This window comes from Zingiber officinale, chromosome 1A (genome assembly GCF_018446385.1).
Source record: "Zingiber officinale cultivar Zhangliang chromosome 1A, Zo_v1.1, whole genome shotgun sequence".
In the NCBI taxonomy this organism is placed as follows: Eukaryota; Viridiplantae; Streptophyta; class Magnoliopsida; order Zingiberales; family Zingiberaceae; genus Zingiber; species Zingiber officinale.
Window position 1 is genome coordinate 69,584,352 of NC_055987.1, and position 22,006 is coordinate 69,606,357.

At 32.8% G+C, this 22,006-nt stretch overlaps 1 protein-coding gene across 1 annotated transcript in view; it reads right to left on the minus strand.

Annotated features, from left to right (window-relative positions):
* The window catches only part of LOC122026003 (protein OSB3, chloroplastic/mitochondrial-like), a 54,920-nt gene that overhangs the window by 13,424 nt on the left and 19,490 nt on the right, over positions 1-22,006 (minus strand). Inside the window, exon 2 of the mRNA XM_042584704.1 lies at positions 16,570-16,708. Within this exon, the coding sequence (XP_042440638.1) occupies positions 16,570-16,708 (139 nt within the window). The remainder of the gene's footprint in view (positions 1-16,569; positions 16,709-22,006) is intronic.

Below are 22,006 nucleotides of genomic sequence, written 5' to 3' on the forward strand. Positions count from 1 at the left end.
CCAATAACGTTGAACAATATTTTAATTGAATAATAGACCTCCATTGAACAAAGCACAATTTGTCAATGATAAGCTCATTGGAACCACTAGAGAGTTTTGCAAATCGTCCAAGTGAATGAAACTGAGAGACATCCAAAACATTTACGTCACTTTCAATCAAAGAACTTTTGGTTAAAATTGAAGAATTAAGCTCAAAAGCACTTTCCTAATAACTCAACCTATGGAAAGTCCTTAGGATAAGTCCTAAGATGACAAATTGAAAAGCCCCGTAAGAACACCATAGATGAGCCCCTTAATGATATTTTAGAAGAATCTCCTATTGACCTCTTTAAACAAACAATCAACTTGACATTGCTTGGAACTTAGGCTCACAAATTATAATTTATTTATGTCGTTTAGAGAAGCCCGAGGAACCTAAACAACTAAACAACGAGGATCATGAACAAAGAGTGCAAGATAACACTTTAAATTAATCAACTAAGATGTAATTGGTATCTGATTTTTCATCTATCTATTGAGTTAGTTTCCTTGTTCACTTTTAGTTTAGAAATCTTCATGCTCAATTTATTTACTCACATTACAAGGAAAATTGATTTTGATGAATTCTTATTTAATTTGCTAGCTTAACTAAACATTAGTTATATTTTCAAGTTCGAAAATATGCTAATTTGCAGGGAGAAATTTTGAGCATTCATCTTTATATGTTTGACTTTGTTTGTGCTTCTACAGATTCATTCTTGGCACTGCCACTTTTACGCCTTATTGCAATTGTGAATGTGTGGGCATTACCATTGCCCTATTTCAAATTGAGATCATTCTTTATTTGTTGGAAATAGTGACTTACAAGGAAGAAAATAAAGTCAAAGTTTAGAAGGAAGGATAAGTATATTAATTTCTTATCCATTGGAAGGAATGTTCAAAGAATAAGATGATGAATAAGGATGTCTTAATTTCTTATCCATTGTTATTGTTCCTTCCATATTGAAAAGAATGCCTTAATTGAAGATGTCACGACTTGCCTTGAGTTAAGAGAAGAATGATGCAAATTAGAAATCAATTTATCTTTTAACAAATTGTCATTTGATTGTAGTGTCTCATCTAGAAATTGAGATTATATCAACATCGTAGAATCAAAATTTGATCCACCGACTTAAAAATTTAGTTAATTTTTTGATTATTTTCATTTGTATTTGTATGCTCATATGCACTCAGAGATTTTTGTTGTACATAGAGGTTGATAAATCTATCCTTTGATCTCTTTACATGTTGTTTTGTACATGAATAGAAATACAAAATGATTATTTATGAAGATTAACATAATAATTCAAATAGCAAAATGGGTTTTTAAAACAAAATAAGTTAATGGGTGTTAAATAATTAATATTTTTATGTGCATATGAAGATTTTAAATGGGGATTATCATAGGAAGGGTTATTCTAAAAATTAAAATGGATATTATAAATTACTCTTTAATAAATAACTATTGTTAGATTTCTTTACCTTTTATAATTCCTATGAACTTAGATATTGATACATATACCCTTGTAATGTATACCTCATACTCATACTAATATATAATAAATTAACATAACCAATATTCGAAAATCACAAAATCGGAAAATGGAAAAAGAAGGTTATGCTAATTTATTTGGTATAATATTTGTTACTTCACCCCATTAGTATCCATCACCTCCACCACAAAAGTAATACCTACCACCTCCAACCTATCAGTAACCATATCAACCTCTCCAAGAACAGAGTCTCAAAAGGTCCATCAAGACGTGTGTGCACTGTGACTTGTGAGAAAGCACGACAAGTTGAAGGCTCAGTTATCCGAGGTATATTAATAGATATTAGTGGCTCACATTCCTTTATTTCTCGAGTTCATATATAATATTGGGAGATTTCCCAGATCTTGTGGATTAGCAATGTCGATACGATCACATGGAGTGTTGATGTGACAGGTGGTTAAGAGTTGTCCCTAGACTTCGATGGTCATGTCCTTGAATTGGATCTACAACAGGTGCTAGATAGCATACTACTGTTGATTGTCGAGTCGAAGTAGTGAATGTTAGACCAGCAGCCACCATGGGAGCTCGTTGGAATTAAAGACTATGAGATATCTATTATCTCGACACTCTCAACAGTTAGTAACTCGAGGAAATGGCGGGTATCTTCTATCCTTGGTGAGTCCTGATGTGGAAAGCTTAGTACATCTTTCGGATGTTCTCCAATATCAAAAGTCTCATATCGGATGGCACTTCGGAGAACTAAGGTCAAACTCCAAGAGTTGTTAGACAAGGGTTTAAAAGACCATCTTCCATACTCGATATAGATATTATGAGTTTTTGGTAATTTCATTTAGGCTTACCAATGCTCCTTCAACCTTTATGAATTGTTGTCATTTTTAGAGTACTTAGATTGCTCGTGTGTTATTCCTTCTAGAGAGGATGGATTCATTCTTCATATGGGGATACATCTATTCAAAGACTAGATACTTCATTAATGCAGCATGATAGCTTATGCTTCTTGCCAAAAGAATTATCTTGTTCATGATTTAAAGTTAGTGGTAGATACATTGAGTAGGAAATCTAAAGAGTATTGGCTTGTCACAGTTAGTGAGGTAATTTTTAGATTTAGATCTGGTTGGAGTGGAGCAGACTCAAAAAGTATGTTGGCATCCCTAACTAGTTGAGAATACTATGGAAAATAAAGACCAATATTGCAAATCAATGGCAAGTGAGCTCAATTTAGGCCCAAAATGAGAGCTTTTTTGTTATGTGGATGGATCTCTTCAATTTTGAGGTAAGTTATGCATTCGTGAGGCACATACAATATTAAAGAAGATCTCCTTCGAGAAGCACATTGATTGAGATTTATAATTCATCCAAATGGTACCCAAATGTATTGAGATCTAAAGCGATCATATTTGTGGAAAGGTATGAAAAGAGATATTACAAACTTTATAGCTCAATATCTAGTTTTCCAACAAATTATGCAAGAATAGCAGGGATGATCAGTTGGGTTGCTTCAAAAGATAATGAAAGTGGGAGCATGTTAAGACTTTGTCACCAGGTTACAAAGACTTAGAAGGGACATGAATTGATTTGGGTGATCATTGATTGATTGATTGACAAAGTCGAGAGCTCATTTTGTTGCTTACTCATAGTTCATAGTAAAGCCTTACTCTGTAGCATTCCCTTTAGTAAAATGTCTAACCAAGATTCCTTTAGCACTGCTTTTCATACTAATGGGCAATTAGAGTGCATTATCAAGACCCTAGAGAATCTTTTGTGGATATGTGTATTGGATTTCAGTGGCAGCTAAAAGGACCAGTTACATTTGGTAGAGTTTGCCCAATTAGGATTCTACTATATGATAGCTCCTTTCAAGGCATTATATAATAGGACATATAGATCTCCTACTTTATAGGATGAAGTTGGAAAGCGTGAGCTCTTATGCCCAGTCAACAAAAAAGTTATATGGACTAGACAAAGGATCCTAGAGTTTGCAGTGGGTGATCAAAATTTTCTTATAGGAGGGTGAAGAGCTTTCATCTAAAAGAAAAGTTGGCTTCCAAATTTATAGAAGCTTTTCAAATTTTAGAAGAACGGATTGGTGCAATAGTTAATTGACTTGCTTTAACCCTGACCTTGACAGGAATGCATAACGTCTTCCATGTTTTTATGATGTAGAAGTACGTCAAATTCGACACATCCTTGAGGATCTCACTAAACCACTCGTGTGTCTCACAAGGAATTCCTAATTCGTAGTGTGGATTGTGAGGCGCATCAATTGTGAAACTAGTGTGTCCACGTCATAAAACTTGGGTAGCAACACCAGTTTAAATGTGCACAAGACACCCCCACCTATTCTTCTCAAATAATTAAATTTAACAACCAAATTTCTTTTAGTGGAGAGGATGTTAAATACTAAATTTAATCTATAATTTTTCAAGTCTTAAAAAAATTCAAAAAAATTTTAATGCTAAAATAAATTAAACCGAACCGTCAAAATAAAATTTGAATGTCAAATTGAAGTTGAATTGGGATCAAATTTGATCAATTGGTGTGGTGATTAGGGTTACATGAGTCTAACCGAGGTCAATTAGGATTTATTTTGGTCAATTTATGACTGAACAAAAATTTTAAGTGGAGATGAACAAGTTTAGTCGATTGGAATTAGAGAATTTTTTGAAGAGTTAAGAATAATTTTGTATCTCTTTTCTCTCTCTTGCATTTTATTTTTCTCTTCTCCTTGCTATCACACATGCAACTTCTTCCCCACATGACATTCTTCCCTTACCAACACCATCTTCATCTTCTTGTTCTTCTAACCAACAATACCTCCTCCACCCGCCATCGCTCCCTTCTTCCCTATCAATGCCACATTTTACCCAACCAAAACTTCCCTTTCCCCCCTTCCTGTTCTTTCTAGCCATCATACTAGCAACATGGTGTTGATCTTTGAAAATCAACACCACAGTAGCGTTGATCTTTGAAATCAAACACCACAGTAGTGTTGCTCTTAGAATGTAGCACCACAGTGTTGGGGATAAAATGGGAAACAAGTGCGTCCTTTGAAAAAGTTAGGTGTGTCTTTTGGGCATTCCGCAACTTAATTGTGCTCTTTGGTCAATTGCCATTTTAAAAATTAAAATATATACTTTGAATTATTCTTCAATTGATACTACCTATTATTACCATGCCTTTTATGCCTATCATCAAATCTTCTTGACCTTTTATGATTTTCGTTAATTTAGATGTTGATACCTATACCTTTATGAGATGTACAACATACTTGAAGATCACATGCTAATATACAATAAATTAGCAACTTATAGTAAAAAAGGTTAGTTTAAGTTAGTTGTTTATACTAATCAATATGTATTTATGCAAGGATGTTATATTGTTGTATATAATCGATGAGGGTTTTAGCCCATACGTCATATGATATTATTGCACTCAAAGACACTAGTTCTAGTGATTCTAGTGGATTCATTAGTATAGATTATTGGAGATGTATTATTGGTAATATTTTTTAGTTGGTGCTAAAATGATAAAAAATTAAAATTATATTAACTAGTGATTAAAAAATGACAATTTAGAGTAATAATAGTAACTCCAAATGTTGATAAATGATTAAAAGAAAAGAAATAAAAATAGTTGATTAAATATAAAAACTAGAGAATTATGACTTGCTTGATTTTGTTAACCTACTTAACCAAGATTAAATTCATGCTAATCTTTCCCCGTCTATTCTAATCACCACTAAGTAAAATTTGTGTTTACTTTCTCATTTATTTTCTTTGGCCACCATTTTGCAGGCAAAGGCACCCTTTTAAGCTTATAATCGGTTCCATATAGAGTTGCTTGATATTCTTTTATTTTAACCATACTATATTGTACAGTTCGATTGTATTTTTAGAAAAATATATATATAAATATATTAAGTTTATTAAATTTATTAATTATCTTGAACTACTAATTTTCCTTTTACCATACCTCCTACTAAGTGGAAATTACACCCCAAGGGTGTGACAACCTAAAACTAAACCAGAGCAAAAATAAAGAAAACTTGATGACTAATTAAAGATAAAGGAGCTTTTGCAGTATGACGAAAGGAACATTGGCATTTGTGTAGATCTCCCGCTCAAAGCATAGTATGCTTACAGGGCTTTATTATACTATGGAAAGACCAGCGCATTTCCTGCATGCCACTGCCCACTCTTGCATTATTCTTTTACTTCATCTCTTTGTCCAATTAGAAACAAATGGTTCAACAGTTCAAAGAAGTGATGTGACATCAAAAATCAAACAAAATTCTTACATAAAGAAAATATTAATCAAAAGATCTCTTAAAAGAGAGAGTTAGTTTTCTTAGCTAACTCGCCTAAAAACAACGTTAATTTACCAGAATAAATATAATCAACTATTTAGAAAGTAAAATAACTTTTTAAAAAAAAAATTAAAACTTGAACTAAATTTAACTCTAACTAAATTCTAATTCGTCTATTACTCTCCCAACTAGGGAGAACTTGATTCCAATCTAGTTATCAATCAGTTGTTAAGCACACAGCAATTATTTCATCAAGTTTGTTAAGTATGTTTCTTCATTGTCTTTCCTTGGTTGATGTGGAAAATAGCAGTATTTCTTTCCCATTCTAATTTTTGAGGAATTGATCTTGACTTTGTTCTCCATATCGCTTGACCCTTTCAATGAGTAAGAAAACACATCTAAATGGGGAAATGCTCTCAATGGCTCTTATGTAAAAAGTTAATATGTAAAAGGCTCAAATGTCCTTAATAAATTAGTATATCCCATAGTTTGAAAGTTGAACTAATAGTTAAATAATTTAGTAAGTTAAATCAATAGGCATAAGAATTAATTTTTATTATAGTAAGAGATAGTGGATTGAAAGTAAATCTTTTCAAAAGAGACGCTTAGGCTAATGAATGTACGGTGATATCCTATATGGTGACTTTTAGGTCATCTTACTATGTAACAATAAAGAATGACTAACGTTAATCTTACTATGTAACAATGGTATTTATAATTAATAAGTTTACAATCACAAATAAATAATACATAATTGGTAATCATTAAATATAATAATAAAATATTTCATATTTAACATTGCAATCAAGAAAAATCACCACAAAATATGAAGAAAAAAAACCCAAGTATGTTGAGATTAAATGATGAAAAATTTACCAATAAATGAGAAGAAAGACACAAGAAACAGAGAATAACATGCTTATTAAGGATAAAGAGAGTTGGAAATGGTCTGAAATCATTGTAGGTCATTGGCTTTGAGTGAAAGGCAAGATGCAAAAGAGCAAAAGTTGCACGGGGAGGGAGATGGGTGAACAAAGAGTGTCAATGAGCTAAATAAGGGGAAATAGATTATTTTCTAATATTGAATGAACCAATAACTTGTAAAATATATTTTTTCTTGCAAGTCATTATTTGGGAATCTTTTAAAATCAAGTATGAAATATTTTAAAATCAAGTAATTAGACAAAAATTTTAAATATGTTAGGGTTTAATTGATTGAATCCATTTTTTTTAATTGGCACTAAGTATCTAGCTTACGCCGACTAATCCTCCTCATGAAAATTTTCCACTAGTCACCAAGGTAAATCAAAAAGGACTCACAACGGGCGGCCCATCAACCTAGTGTTCTTATATCAACTGCCTATGAAGGAAAATTCTATTAGAATGTATACTAAAATCCTAGCGTTTTGTATAAACATTTATTTTGAAATAAGAATCACATTGGTCAAATGTCTGTATTTAGTTAAATGCAATTGTCCATTTAATTTATATTGTAGATAACATGGTGTGTGGTGTCACACAAAAGATCATGTTATCAATTCCTTATAAATTATAAATAGTAGCTCACAACCAAGATGGAATGGGACAAACCATTGGAATGGTTGTAGTGTAATTTGGTATTAGTTTATCTTGACTATAAAATTACACTAGTACACTGTGTGTATTGAGCAGGACCATTTGAGGTTGTTCCTTTTATACTAACTGTATAAAATAACAGAACCTCTGTTATTATGGATGTGCGTACTCTTAATCCTGATATAATAACAAACACATGTACTTAGTATTTATTTCTTTAATTTATCAAAGGGTGAGATTTATTCGTTAAATCAATAGGCAAAATAAGTTGGGAAATAATATTATTTATATGGTGTGTTGTTGATTATAGAAGTAAACTATGTCTTATTTATTAGAATGATGATGTCCCCTTGAGGAGCTCATAAGGATTGTCATGTAAACCTTGCAGGTGGACTTAGTTCCGACATGACAATGAAGTTGAGTGATACTACTCTTGGAGCTAGTTGTTAATTAAGTGAATTGTCAGTAACTCATTTAATTAATGGGCATTCGATATCTTAAACACAGGGAAATTAACGCACTCATGATAAGAAGGAGCTCATAATGTAATATGGGATTGGTGCGGTAGTTCAATAATAACTCTTTAGTGAGTTATTATTGATGAACTTGAGTTGGGTGTTCAGGTCGAACACAGGAAGCTCAAGCTCATCAGGAGGCCAAAACCAATTCCTCCTCTAGGTCCCTGCTGTAGCCTTTATAAAGCCTCGCGTTCACCTATTTTGATTTTCCTTCTTACCCAAATGAGGGGTCGGCCACATCCTTGCTTAGTACCGATGAAGTGGTCCGACCAAGCCATGCTTGGTGCCCAAGCATGGTGTCGGTCATACAAGAAGAGAAAAGGAAGTTTTAAAAACAAAATTTTGTTAAAATCTTTCCTTTTATAGCTTTCTACAATGGTTAAAAGAGAGATTTTAATTTTGTTAAAATCTTTCCTTTTTTGTAGTTATCTATAATGGTTAAAAGAGATATTTTAATTTTGTTAAAATCTTTCCTTTTTTGTAACCAACCATTATAGGAATAAAAGGAAGATTTTGTTTAAAACAAAATTTTATTATAATCTTTCCTTTTATAGCTATTTACAGTGGTTTATAAAAGAGGAGGAGGGAGGTGCCCAAAAACTAACACAACCTAAGCTCCTCTTCTAATTTCTTGTGGTCGGTTCCTCCCCCTTTTCCCTTTCCTTTTGATAAGGGACGGCGGCACTTGGAGAAGGACCTTCACCTTGTGGCCGGTTGCTTGGAGGAGAAGAAGAAGGAGGCCTCTTCGCTTTATATTCTCTGGTGGCCGAAAGCTTGGAAAAGAAGGAGAAGGTCGGATGTCTTCGTCTTGGTAGATCGTCGCCCACACAACGTCCAAGAAGAGGAGAGGAATACAGCAGAAGATCAAAAGGTCTTTAAGATACAAAAAAAGATATAACTAGTTTATTGTTTCCGCGGTGAACTAGTTTAGTTTTTCTTTGTATGGATCCTGAAATACCAACACAAGAGACTAGCGATTTTGTGTTTCGATTTTGTGCTTCGATTTTATGTTTCGACCTTGTGCTTCGATTGAGATCTCTTTAGTTAAACCTAGGGTTTACTGTAAGGAGTTTAAATATTCAATTTCTTTGAAAGGCTTTGTCTAGGAAGTGGTGGATGATCCCATAACCAAGAAGGCCGAGTGTCTCGCCAACGACTTGGAAGTCAATCCTTGAAATATATATTTAATCAACTTCTGTAATATGGTTTAACTTCTGAAGAACTCATACATTGAACTTGGATTAATAATGTTATGTTTCGTTTGCAATCCAAATTTAACCTTTTGAAGGACACATGAGTTGAACTTGGATTAATAATGTTAAGTTTCGTTTGCAATCCAAATTTAACCTTTTGAAGGACACATGAGTTGAACTTGGATTAATAATGTTAAGTTTCGTTTGCAATCCAAGTTTAACTTTTGAAGAACACATGGGTTGCTAGAAAAAGTTCTGTACTTGTACAAATTTTGTACAGGGGAAACAAAACAGAATTCCAGGGACTTAATCCCTAGATGTCTGAAAAACTGAGAAGGTGCCCTGGGGCCGATTGAATCCTCTTTTGGAGCAAAAGGTGATAACGCTCACCTCAGGCAGATATTGGCCCTCGGCTAGATACAGGCAAGTAAATCACGCGGAGCATTTCTACCGTAACACAGCGACCCTTTGCATATGGGAGGTCAGGTACCCAACGAAGCATTTTGCAACATACAAAGAGTAATAATCATTAACATCATTCGAATCATTGATCTAATTCCTATTAATTTCAAACTCATCTTTCATATAAAGGAAATTTAGGTTTTATGATTCTCACTTCTAAAATCTTTATGATCACATGTCATTTATGAAAGTTGGGGAATTTCATCTTATTAAGTAGCATAGGATATATAGATCCTCCTACGTCATTAGCTCTATCTCCTAATATATCTTCATCTACCTATACTTAAATGAATTTAATCCTGTTTTATTATTGCTAACCAAGTCTTCTTTTCTCCCTCTTTCATGATTAATGTGTGTCATGGTCTCACATCAGCTAACTAAGATATTTATTAGTTGTCTAACTACATGTCTATACCATTTTAATATTAACAATAAAAATAATCAGATAACAATAAGAAATAGTAACATAATGGTATTTTAGTGTCTTTTAAAATGAATGATGATGTTCAAAATTTGTGTGAGAAACTAATTAAATGCACTTGAGAAACTAAATGAACAAAACACAATTTTCAAAGTGAATATGTTTTATGTTGGGATCATGTAAGTCAACTCCTATATCAAAGTTGCCATCTAGTTTGTATTATACTTAGTTGATGAGATGAGTTGCACTTCCAACTCTCCCTCTAGCAATTTGTAAATGTCTTTTGCAATAAACCTTGTAGTGAATCTCGCCCTTATATTAGTCCTCACATAAATGGTGGGGCCCTCAACTTGATTTCCTTTTTCATAAACAAAACTCAAGGATAAACTTTTTTAACTATCACTATTTTTCTTTTTTAAAAAAAAGGTTGGATTTAACTGAATTGGATTTGGATTTCAAATTCAATTTCCACATACATACAAGAATACATTGCTTTGCCCAATCTCAACAGTTGAACAATGATGTTGCACATCGAGCAATAGATGTTGGTTCATGGCACTAAAGGGTGGGTGAGTCACTACTCAAGGAAGCAGCTCTCAGGATGATATAGGTGGCATATGGGAAGTCATGGCATCAGAGAGCAAAGTTGAGGAAGAAAACACATTAGCATTATAAATTAAAGGTTAAACAATACAATTTAGCACAAAAAAAATGAAACGTAGGCTAAAGATTAAGAGAAAGTGATGAACTTAGAAGCGACATTGAGAAAAGTGATGATGTTGAAATGCAACTATAGCATAGGAGGCATCACTGAGAGGGATGACAACACAAGAAGACACTGCTAGGAGCTTGTAAAAACACAAGATGGCATTGTTAGAAGCAACAATGTGTACGGTATCACCCGGTGCAATAACAAGGGACAACATGGCTAGGAGCATGACAACACAGGACAACATCACTAGGAGTGACAGGGACATGGGAAGGCAAAATTGGGAGTGGCAACAACGTCATCGAGATATGGTGTGGAGATGGTGAGGCGACCTAGCATCAAGTAGAGACAGAGACAAAGATGTGAATAATGACAATAAATGATGAGTGGACATGGGCCACAAAGGGTGGGCATGTGAATAAGAGAAGAATGTGAGAGGAAGTAAAGAAGTGTGCCACCAAGCTTCATCTCTAATACCAATTGATACAACACCAATTTTTCATAATGAATTTTCACCAAATAGAGAACTTTATTAAGTGAAAGAGAAAGAGAGAGAGAGAGATTGGATCTTTTTAACCATTGCACCACAACTAAGACCGAAAAATAAAATAAAGCAAAATGGGTAACAAATACCAACATATGTAAAAGACTTGAACAAGTGCAATTTAAGAATACAAAATCTTACCAAAGGAGAAATTAACCCAATTACAAAAAAACTCTCATTTGGAATGAGAGAATGCATAACTACTCACTAAACTCTAACCAAATTAAGAAACATTTCAAACCAAACTAAAAGATACCAAATTTTTAACACCTAACATGAGAATTACCAAAGTCAACTATCATTCAAAATATAAAAGATAAATTAATTCCAAAGTTGCATAGGAAATATATATCTAATTAGATTGGTATTTAAGATAATTTAAATATGCATATAATGAATTTTTTATTAATAACAAAATTTGTATAACACAACTGAAACTAAAGTAACGAATGAGCAAACATATATTATAACGAATTGGATGACCATGCTAATTAAGATGGCATGTTGTTATTTATGCTCTAAATCTAGAATACCAATTTCATCATAAATTACTTCTAGGCATTTTCACTTGTCTGAAGATTGAGTTATTAATTATAGATGCACTGCAATCACAATTTATTTGGGCAAACTCTAGTAGAGGGAGATCCTACTTATTTGACTTCTTTATCCATATCATAGTTGTCAAAAGCGCGAAGCGCAAAAAAGCGCTCAAGGGTCTTGGGGCTTAAAGCGCAAAGCGCAAGGCGAAGCGCGGGCTTTACGGAAAAGAACATAATAAACAAAAGAGCTATTATATCTATTAAAAAAACTTTCAAAATGTCTTTGAAAATCCAAATAACCATAAACAAAATATTCTTTGATGAAGTTGCAGATTACTGAAAATTAAAAGTCTTTGAAAATATGATACATGAAATATCAAATATCAAAATAATCATCTTCTTCATCTTCATTGTCCAAATCTATGTCATCAGCTCCATCGCTCGATTTGTATCCATCAGTATCTTCTTCTTCAGTTTCATTATCAAGATTAATTTCTTCTTCATTTACAAGACTAGTTTGAGCTGAAGACTGTTTTCTTTTTGCTAATGCAGATGATGATGTCCCTTTTGAAGAAGACGCATTTCGAGATCGAAAGCCATATGCACTTTCACCAACCCCAGATGCTTGTGCTACATCACTCCAACGCAAATCTTCACCTTCAAAGACAAAATCATTATCATCGTCTTTATCACTGTCATCCAATTTTCCCAACAACCATTCATTACTATCATCTATCTCTGACAAAGTAATAGGATCAATCTTATCTCGCATGTCATATCTTCTCCTCAAAGCTCTATTGTACTTGATATATACCAAATCATTCAACCGTTGTTGAGACAACCTATTTCTTTTCTTAGAATGTATCTACAAAAAAATTAAAAAGTAAAAGGTTAAGTTCATGATATAAATTTTAATATGTATTAAAAAAAAATTCAACTTACATGTTCAAAAACACTCCAATTACGTTCACAGCCTGAAGAAGAGCACGTGAGGTTTAAAATCTTCATTGCAAATGTTTTTAATTCAGGCGTTGATGCACCATAAGAAGACCACCAATCAGCTTGAAAAACAAAAACATATAAATTATAAGATTAACTTTATTACCATCCAATATTGATATTGATTATTGCACGATATATTATTTATAAATTTACCTGGCGATTTTAAAGTTCTTTGTCGGATAGTCATTGGCAAACCAAAAAGTCCTTCTGCTTTCTTGTATTTTTCCAATTGATTCGTGATCTTATCTTGTAAATCCTCACCTCTCACCAATCTAGATATGCACTTGTACAAACCCTCCATCACTTCTGTATCATTTTCTATATCAGGGTTTGAGTAAAAACACTCTGGATTCAAGAAATATCCGGCTGCGTGCAAAGGTCGATGCAGTTGAATGTTCCATCTTTTGTCAATGAATTCAAAAATGCTACGATATTTCTCTTCATTATTGTTAAATGACGCAGCGATAGCTTCTTTGGCCCTGTCCATTGCCTCATAAATATAACCTATAGGAGATCGTTTTTCACCGTCTACCAACCGTAATACTTTTACCAATGGACCACCAACTTTTAATGCAAAAACCATATTTTTCCAAAAAGAAGGCATCAATATTACTTCTGCTACACGTTTTCCTGCGACCTCTTTGGAAAATCGACTATTTGCCCACTTTTCAGATGTAAACATTTTTCTCAGATTTGCTTGTTGTACATGAAACCGCTTTAAAGTCAAAAAAGCGGTTGCGAAACGTGTCTTTGCGGTTCTTACCATGTCTCTCTGTCCAGTAAACTCTCTCATCATGCTTAATACTTGTGGTCTGTTGTAAATATATCCATTCACCATCAATGCCCGTTCATGCAATTTTCTGAGATGAGGAATTTTGAATATATCCTCAAGCAACAAATCTAAACAATGAGCTGCACAGGGAGTCCAGTATAAGTGTGGAAATCGGTTTTCCAAAAGACGACCTAAAAAAAATATTTAATCAAAAAAATTAAAAATATAATTCAATTATTAATTGGAACTTGGAAATAACAGACTAATATTTAACAAAAATTTAAAATATTACCTGCACTGACATTGCAGCTTGCATTATCTGTTACAATCTGAACCACATTTTTTTCTCCAATGCGATACACAAATTTAGAAAGCAATTCAAACATTTTGTCCGCTGTGTGAGAATAGCCTGAAGCATCAACTGATTCGACAAATACACTTCCTTTGGGACCATTCACCAAAAAATTTATAAGAGTCCTACCCTTTTTATCTGTCCATCCATCTGCCATGATTGTGCACCCAAACTTAGCATGATCTTCTTCATGGGATTTGAAAAGTGAGTTCGTATTTGCCAACTCCTTCAAATACTTAACCCTCACTTCATGATATGATGGAGGTTTCATCCCCGATCCAAATTGTCCAATAACTTCAATACAAGACTCAAAAGAATCATATTTAACAACATTGAAGGGAATTCTAGCATCATACATCCATCTTGCAAATTTCTCAACTGCAATATCTCTTAACTTCTTTTTATTATCATCAAATTGTCCTTTGCTTTTTGCACGTCTTTGTTTGACAATTTCATCGACATCTTTCATAAAATAAAGATTAATAGGTCCAGTTTGTTTACACCTTTTACCTTGGGCCGTAAGATGGTTGCTTGAATCGGATATTGGTCGTTTCCCTTTCACTTTAGTTTGATGATCATCTTCATGTTCTTCCAAATCCTCCAAATTATCAACATCATCAGAATGAGGAATTTCATCCATTTGATTCTTCAAATTATTCTTCTTTTGCATGAACTCTCTAATTTCTTCTTTAACATGCTCGGGACATTTCGGGCAAGCTTTCACATTTCTATTGCCCCCAACTAAATGTAACTTGTGCCGATAAATTCCACCATTTGCTATTTTACCACAAAAAATACAACTGAAAACATTTGGATTTTTAGGATCCGAACATGTTGCATAATTCCAAGCAATATCTTTTCGAGTGGATGAAATTGTTATATTTAACATAGTTAACTTAAGAATCAAGAGTCAAGAGCGCTGCAATCAGAAATAAACAATCAATAAGTAAAAAAAAATATAAAACGGTAAAAAAAATATCAAAACATAAATCTGATTTATATGAATTAATTAGAATTTTTAATTTTAAATATATATATTTATATATTTAAATCTGATATATATGTATTAATAAAATTTATTAGATTTTTTATTTTAAATATATTTTTTATATATTTAAATAATTAAATCTGATGTATATGTGCTAATAATATTTATTAGATTTTTATTTTTTATATATATTTTATATATTTAAATCTGATTTATATGTATTAATTGAAGTTATTAGATTTTTTATTTTAAATATATTTTTTATATGTTTAAATAATTAAATCTGATTTATAATTAATAAAGTTTATTAGATTTTTTTTTAAATATTAAGGTTAAATTTTAAATAATTAAATCTAGTTTAAAATTAATAAGATTATTAGATTTTTAAAATATTTTTGATACATTTAATTAAAATTTAAATAATTAAATCTGATTTAGAAATTAAAATTAATAATATTTATTAGATTTTTGTTTATTTTAAATAATTTTTATATATTTAAATCTGATTTATATAAATTAATGCAATTTATTAAATTTTTTAAAATTTTAATTTATTTTTTATATCTTTAAATTAAATTTATATGAATTAATAAACTTTATCAATTTTTTTATATTTTTAATTTCGTTTATATATTTAAATTTGATTTAATAAAATCAAACTTTTTCTCCTCCACTGTTTCACGCGAGTTCGACCACGGCGATGTCATCGCGATGCTCGCGACGTTGCCAAAGCCGTCGCCGGAGGCCACCGACGTCGCCGGAGGCGTCGCGGGAAGCCTCCGGCGGCGTCGCAGGAAGCCTCCGGCGTCGGAGAACTCCCGCGACGCCGCTGGAGGCGTCGGGTCCCTCTCGCGACGCCGCTGGAGGCGTCGGGGACCTCCCGCGATGTAGCTGGAGGCGTCGGAGGCCTCCCGCGACGCCTCCGACGCCGCCGAAGGCATCCCGCGACGCCGCCGGAGGCGATCGCAGAATGGCCAGGATGCTTCAAACTGAATTTAAGTAACAGAAATTGAAAACTTACCTGCAGGCGACGCGTGAAGAAGCAGCAGCACACGTGAAGAAGCAGCCACGGCAAATCCGTCTAGTTGCAGCAGCGGCGGACGCAACGAACAGCCGCGGGAGACGAAGAGACAGGTTTAAAGAGATTAATTAGGGCTTTAAATAAAATGTAAAACAAAAAAGGAAACTTTTAGGGTCGCGCAGAAGAGCTGCGCTTCGCTCGCTTCTGCGCGAAGCGCAGCGACGTGCGCGCTTCTTAAACCTGCTGCGCTTCCACGTTCTCGGAAGCGCAAGGGCTGCGCCTCGCTTCGCTTTGCGCTTAAGCGAGCGAAGCGAGCGCTTTTGACAACTATGATCCATATTAGACTTATTCATTACTACATAGTATGGAATCTCCATGGAAATTTCAAAAAAGACTAATCAAAGAGAAAAAGGAATTGACAGTAACAATTATGCCAAATAAAAAATAGATAAATCTAACTCTCTAATATTGTGCTTTTTCAGCTGTACTTTGTGGACATAGGCAATCATCAATTCAAAGGCTAGAGCAACTTCATTGTAACATCAATAGAAAATAATACATGATGGATAAGCATAAAGTCAAATCCATATATGCAATATATATATATATATATATAGGATGAGAATATCTTCTACCTGAATGTTAGTGCAAGAAACTTCTTGTGCAACAGATGGAGTATCTCCACTTAATTGACCGGTCACATAAATGAGATCATTTTCCTTCAAGTGACAGGCAGCAATTTGTGCCAAATCACCGTGAAAAATTACTGAGATCCTGATAACACAAAGGAATACAAACAAGGATCAACAATGACATAGGTTCATTCTACATCAACATTAAAATTTTGATCATTTACAAAAATTTTTCCTTACTTTTGAAACAACCAAATCAAACATGTATATTTTTCAGTTCAGAATTTGCTGATAATCATCATCTTGTCTAAAATACCAAAGTGACACGGAGATTAGGAATCATGTGTTATGTGTTCGTGAACAAGCTTGGCGGCTTGATAAAGCTTGTTTAAGTTCATGCAAAAGAATATATTAAATAAACAAGCTTAAACACCGTAAACTTGATTCATTAACTTTCATGAACAAAATTCATAAACAATTTATGAATACGTATTTGTTAAATTGTGTAATAATTTAATTGTAAATTTATTGTTTAAAGGTAAACTCAGCTCCTTTACATGCCAGTAGGGATTGATCTGCAATTGTGTAATATTTAATTGTAAATTTATTGTTTAAAGGTAAACTCAGCTCATTTACATCCCAATAGGGATTGATCAATCACAACTGTCACAAAGAACTTGGTATTTTGGTATTAGTCAAATTTAGGGGTGGCAATTTTTGACCCGACACGAAAACACGACCCGAACCGAACATGAAAAAATCAGGTTAGGGTTGGGTAGTTTCGGGTTCGGGTCGAAATCAGGTCGACCCAATTGACCCAATTAATAAACAGGTCGGGTTCGGGTCAACCTGAAATGACCCAATTATAACCCGTGAACCCGTTTATAATTATAAATTTAAACTAAAATTACAAATTTAAAAAAGTTAAAAATCCTAAACATAGAGATGTGCCATTGATAGCAATGTTGCTATGATTTATCATTTATGATATGAATTTTTAATTTACGTAGATAAATGTTATTTTTAATTTTTAATTTTTAATTTAATATACAAAATTTCTTTATTGAATTCAGGTCATGTTCGGGTCAAACGGGTCAAATGGGTCAAACGGGTTAAACGGGTCAACGGGTTAAACGGGTCAAACGGGTCAAACGGGTTAAACGGGTCAAACGGGTCAAACGGGTTAAACGGGTTAACCGGGTCAAACGGGTTAAACGGGTCAAACGGGTCGGGTTCGGGTCAAGTGAAAATAAACATATCAGATTCAGGTTGAATAGTTTGACCCGAATTCATAATCAGGTCGGGTTCAGGTTGTCATTTTCCAACCCGCCAACTTGCCAACCCGAACCCATCAACTCGAATCCGAACCGAATTGCCACCCTTAGTCAAATTTGCATGATTTGACCTATCTAAATTAAAATTGGTCAAACAAAGAAATATAAAAATGACAGATATATTTAAAAAAAAACTTAAATATAATTTTTAACCAAATATAATTTGTATGATATGGCCCAGAATGAGATTTTAAACCTTGTTATGAAGCAATATTTTGCATATGGTCAAGAAATAAAGTGGTATTATCTAAGAGAGTGAGATGCAAGGGAACAAACTTGTGAAATATACTTTTATAGCCCCAATAGGTGATAAGATGTGAGAAAAAAGCCTCGAATGGTATGAACATGTTCAAAATTGACCAATAAGCTTGCAACAAATTGATCCATTGGCTTTTTTTTCTCTCCAATTATGGAGACTTTCAAATATTTGAAACTAGGAGTACTTTGATCTTACGATGCAATCTTGAAGCAGGGAAGAGGATTTCCATAGTTGCAAACTTTATTCTAGTTAAGTAAAAGCATCCAATTTCCAGGCATATCTCATGATGATCTTACCCAACAACATGAGGCATTATTAATCAAGCTAAGCTATATTTCACTGGAATCATGAACTTTCAACTTGCACTCATAGAGCTTGTAATAAGCTCTCTCCATCACTCCCTCACTGATTCAACTAGACCTTTTCCCTTTTCTTTAATCCCATGAATTGATCAATATTCAAAGAAAGGAACAGGGAGAAGGGGAAAAATGCGTGATTATTTTAAGAGCGAAATGTGTACTCATAGTCAAATCAACAAGAAAGATCACTCCCTGCCATACCCTATGCCTTCTATTGCAACCGCTTACTCTATTCCTAATGTCAAGTAGGAAAGGAGCCATAAGGACACCATTGGTACGTCCAATTCAATTTGAACCTAATTCTCATTCTTGGGCTGACATTTATTCTTGATTATAAAAATCTGACTCTAGGAAGAATGAAGTAGAAATAGAGTAACAGTGGAATAGCGCACTTTAGTAGAATGAAAACGGATATGGAAATGTCAAGTGAAAGCAGCTTTCTCTTATCTAATATATAAGAGCTATTACTACTAAAACCCATGAGATCTCTTTCTTCTATAGTTAGATGAATATGTTGGAATTAAATGTACAAGGAACAGAGAGAGTCTAAACAATACTCTAATTAATTTAATAAATTATATGTTAATTGATCTAAATGTTATAATCCCCGACATAAAACCAAAAAAGATTTTAAAAAAATGAATGAATTATAGAGTCATTAAACTAATGAATTGTAACATGAAATTTTGAAAAAGAGTGATAGAAAAAAGACTAAGGAGATCATAGTGATCGAAAATCAATTTGGATTCACGTCTATAAAGTCAACAATAGAAGTTATCCATCTTCTTAGATAATTAATTGAAAAAGTATGGAAAAAAAAACAAGACTTACCTATGATATTTGTCGACCTTATTAAAAAGTTTTATATATAAGAAAAATAAAAGAATTGAGAGAGATGTCTTATATAGCATAGAAGTAGAATGATTAAAATAGAGAACATCAAGTATTCTTTATGATCCTGGAGGAAATTCTACAAAACAACAATTAGACAAGGCTTGCTTAGGGAAGTATGAAGGATATTTGACTTTGAGAGCACACGGGCATTGGACCTTGCCTCGTGGGGGAGTAGTTAGGAGACAAAGCGTGGGACTACTTAAAACCCCCATTTGTTTGAGTATCATATTCAGGTCATTAAAGTCAAACGAAGTTAAACTTTCAGTCTCAATCGAGCTCAACAGGTGTTTGGACAGATTGGCATTTGATGGGATAAGGAGAAATAGATTGGGTCTAATTTTACTTCTTGGGCCTCGATCCGCCTTACTCGAATTTAAGATACCTCAAATGATGATATTCTACGATTTCACATATGTAGACCTGACTATGGTTCGGAATCGACTGTTCGATGGTTCAGAATCGCCGATTCGACGGTTGTCAACCCTTAACCTTAACCGCCCAAAATGGTTACGATTCACAATTCGAAACCGTCGGTTCATGGTTCGGAACCGCCGGCTCATGATTCACCACGGTTCAAGATTATTATATTAAAAAAATTAAAAATTATTTTAAAAAAGTGGTTGTACTTTTTTAAGTTGCCTACGTATCCCCTTAGGGTATAGGGAAATCAAAACTCACGTAGTTCTTTTATATTTTTACCCTTTTACATTGTCACTCACTTCCATTTCCCGTTCATGTTGTATTCGTTCCTTCATTATCAAAATCTTCAATTTCGTCATATGAAAGTTGCATTCCTTGGATTCTTTTCTTAGCTCTGGTTCAATCGTCCCGTAATGCTTAGGCTTCCAATGAGTCGGGAGATAAAATTGATCGTCGTCCATCTAATATGTTGCCGCCGACACTAAACATCTGCTCCACAGCAACAGTTGACACTGAACAAGCTAAAATTTTTTTGGCGATCACGAAGAGGACGAAACAGCTTTGAGCCTTCTGTGACCACCACTTTAAGATATTGAAATTTTCACTATCTACTTCATTAAAATCAAAAGAAGTCATAAAATAATTGTCAAGTTCCTGTATGGAACATGAGTATCCTCGTGGATGTTTCATCTGTTCTTTTAATAAAAGTTGTGTTTTTGTAAGTTTTAAATTACTACTAGTAGTTTGTTATATTTCAGAAATATTAATTTGTGTTTCATATTTTGCATAATATTGATTATAAATATCATATAAATAAATTCTATTATATATAATATTAACTGGATCAGGAGAAGAAGAATCTTTAAGTGAAATTAAAACGTCATAATATAAAGTTAACATTTCTTGTAAAACTTCTAATTTAAATCTAAGATCTAGAGCAAATGCAATTAAATAAATTTCATGAATAAAATAAAAATATTTTTTCCATTTAATTTTCATAGCTAAGATGCAAAAAGATAAAGATTCATTATTAATATGTTCATTTAAAACTAATATTATATTAAAAAATTTCTAAAACTAATTGAGCAATCGAATAATAAACACGGGCAAGTTGTTCAGTTGCATCATTAAATACTTTTAAAATTTCACAAATACTACTACAAATATTCCATTGTTATGAAAATAAATATATATTAGTATAAGTATTTTATGCAAAAAAAAATAAACATAATAATTCTTAATATTAAAATGAATCTGGTAATAATTGGTATGTTGAATTCTAATGTATTGGTACATTACGTAGAAATTTTTTAGATCTCATTCCATTAGTTTTACAAAACATACCTAATTATTTCATTATAAATAGATGAGACCATAAATAAAAAATTACAATTCTAATTGGTTTAATATAATTTTTTAAAATTTTTAATCCATCTTGAACACATAAATTTAAAACATGGCATACACAACGAATAATCACCAATAATAGGTTGACAAATAAATTTTAGATCATCTATACAAGCGGTATTAAAACTAGCATTATCTAATGATATTAAAAATATTTTATGAGTTAATCCATATTATTCTAAAATTAAACATAATAATTGTGTGATGTTATGAGTATTATGTGATTCTTCAAAAACTCTATAAGTTAACAATGTTTTTTTGGAGGTTCCAAGAGTTATCGATCCAATGGCAAGTCACACCGATATACAAATGTATTTGCTAATGATCACTCCAAATATCAGAACATAAAAAAACTTTATTATCTAATTTACTAAATTCAACAATTAAATTCTTTTTTCCTCATTTTATTAATTTTTTAATTGTACGAGTAAGGATAGTCCTAGGAACACGTTTAACACATGGATTAAAAGATTCTTTACAAAAATCTTCAAATATGCATTTAAATCCAAAACTAAAAAAAAGATGTTCTACGGAAACAAATTTAGCTAATGATTCTCTTAATTTATTATCTGAAAAAATAAACCAAAATCAGTACTACCGTTAGTTGAAGAAAATCTTGATAATTATGTTTAGGAACGGTCGAGTACTTCATTTCTACATGTTGTTTCAACGATACATAGTCGCCGCCGCCGGCTTGGAATTTATAGAAAGCATTGCAGTGCTTACATTTTGCACACATGTCTTCCGACTAAAAAGTGACCTCAAAA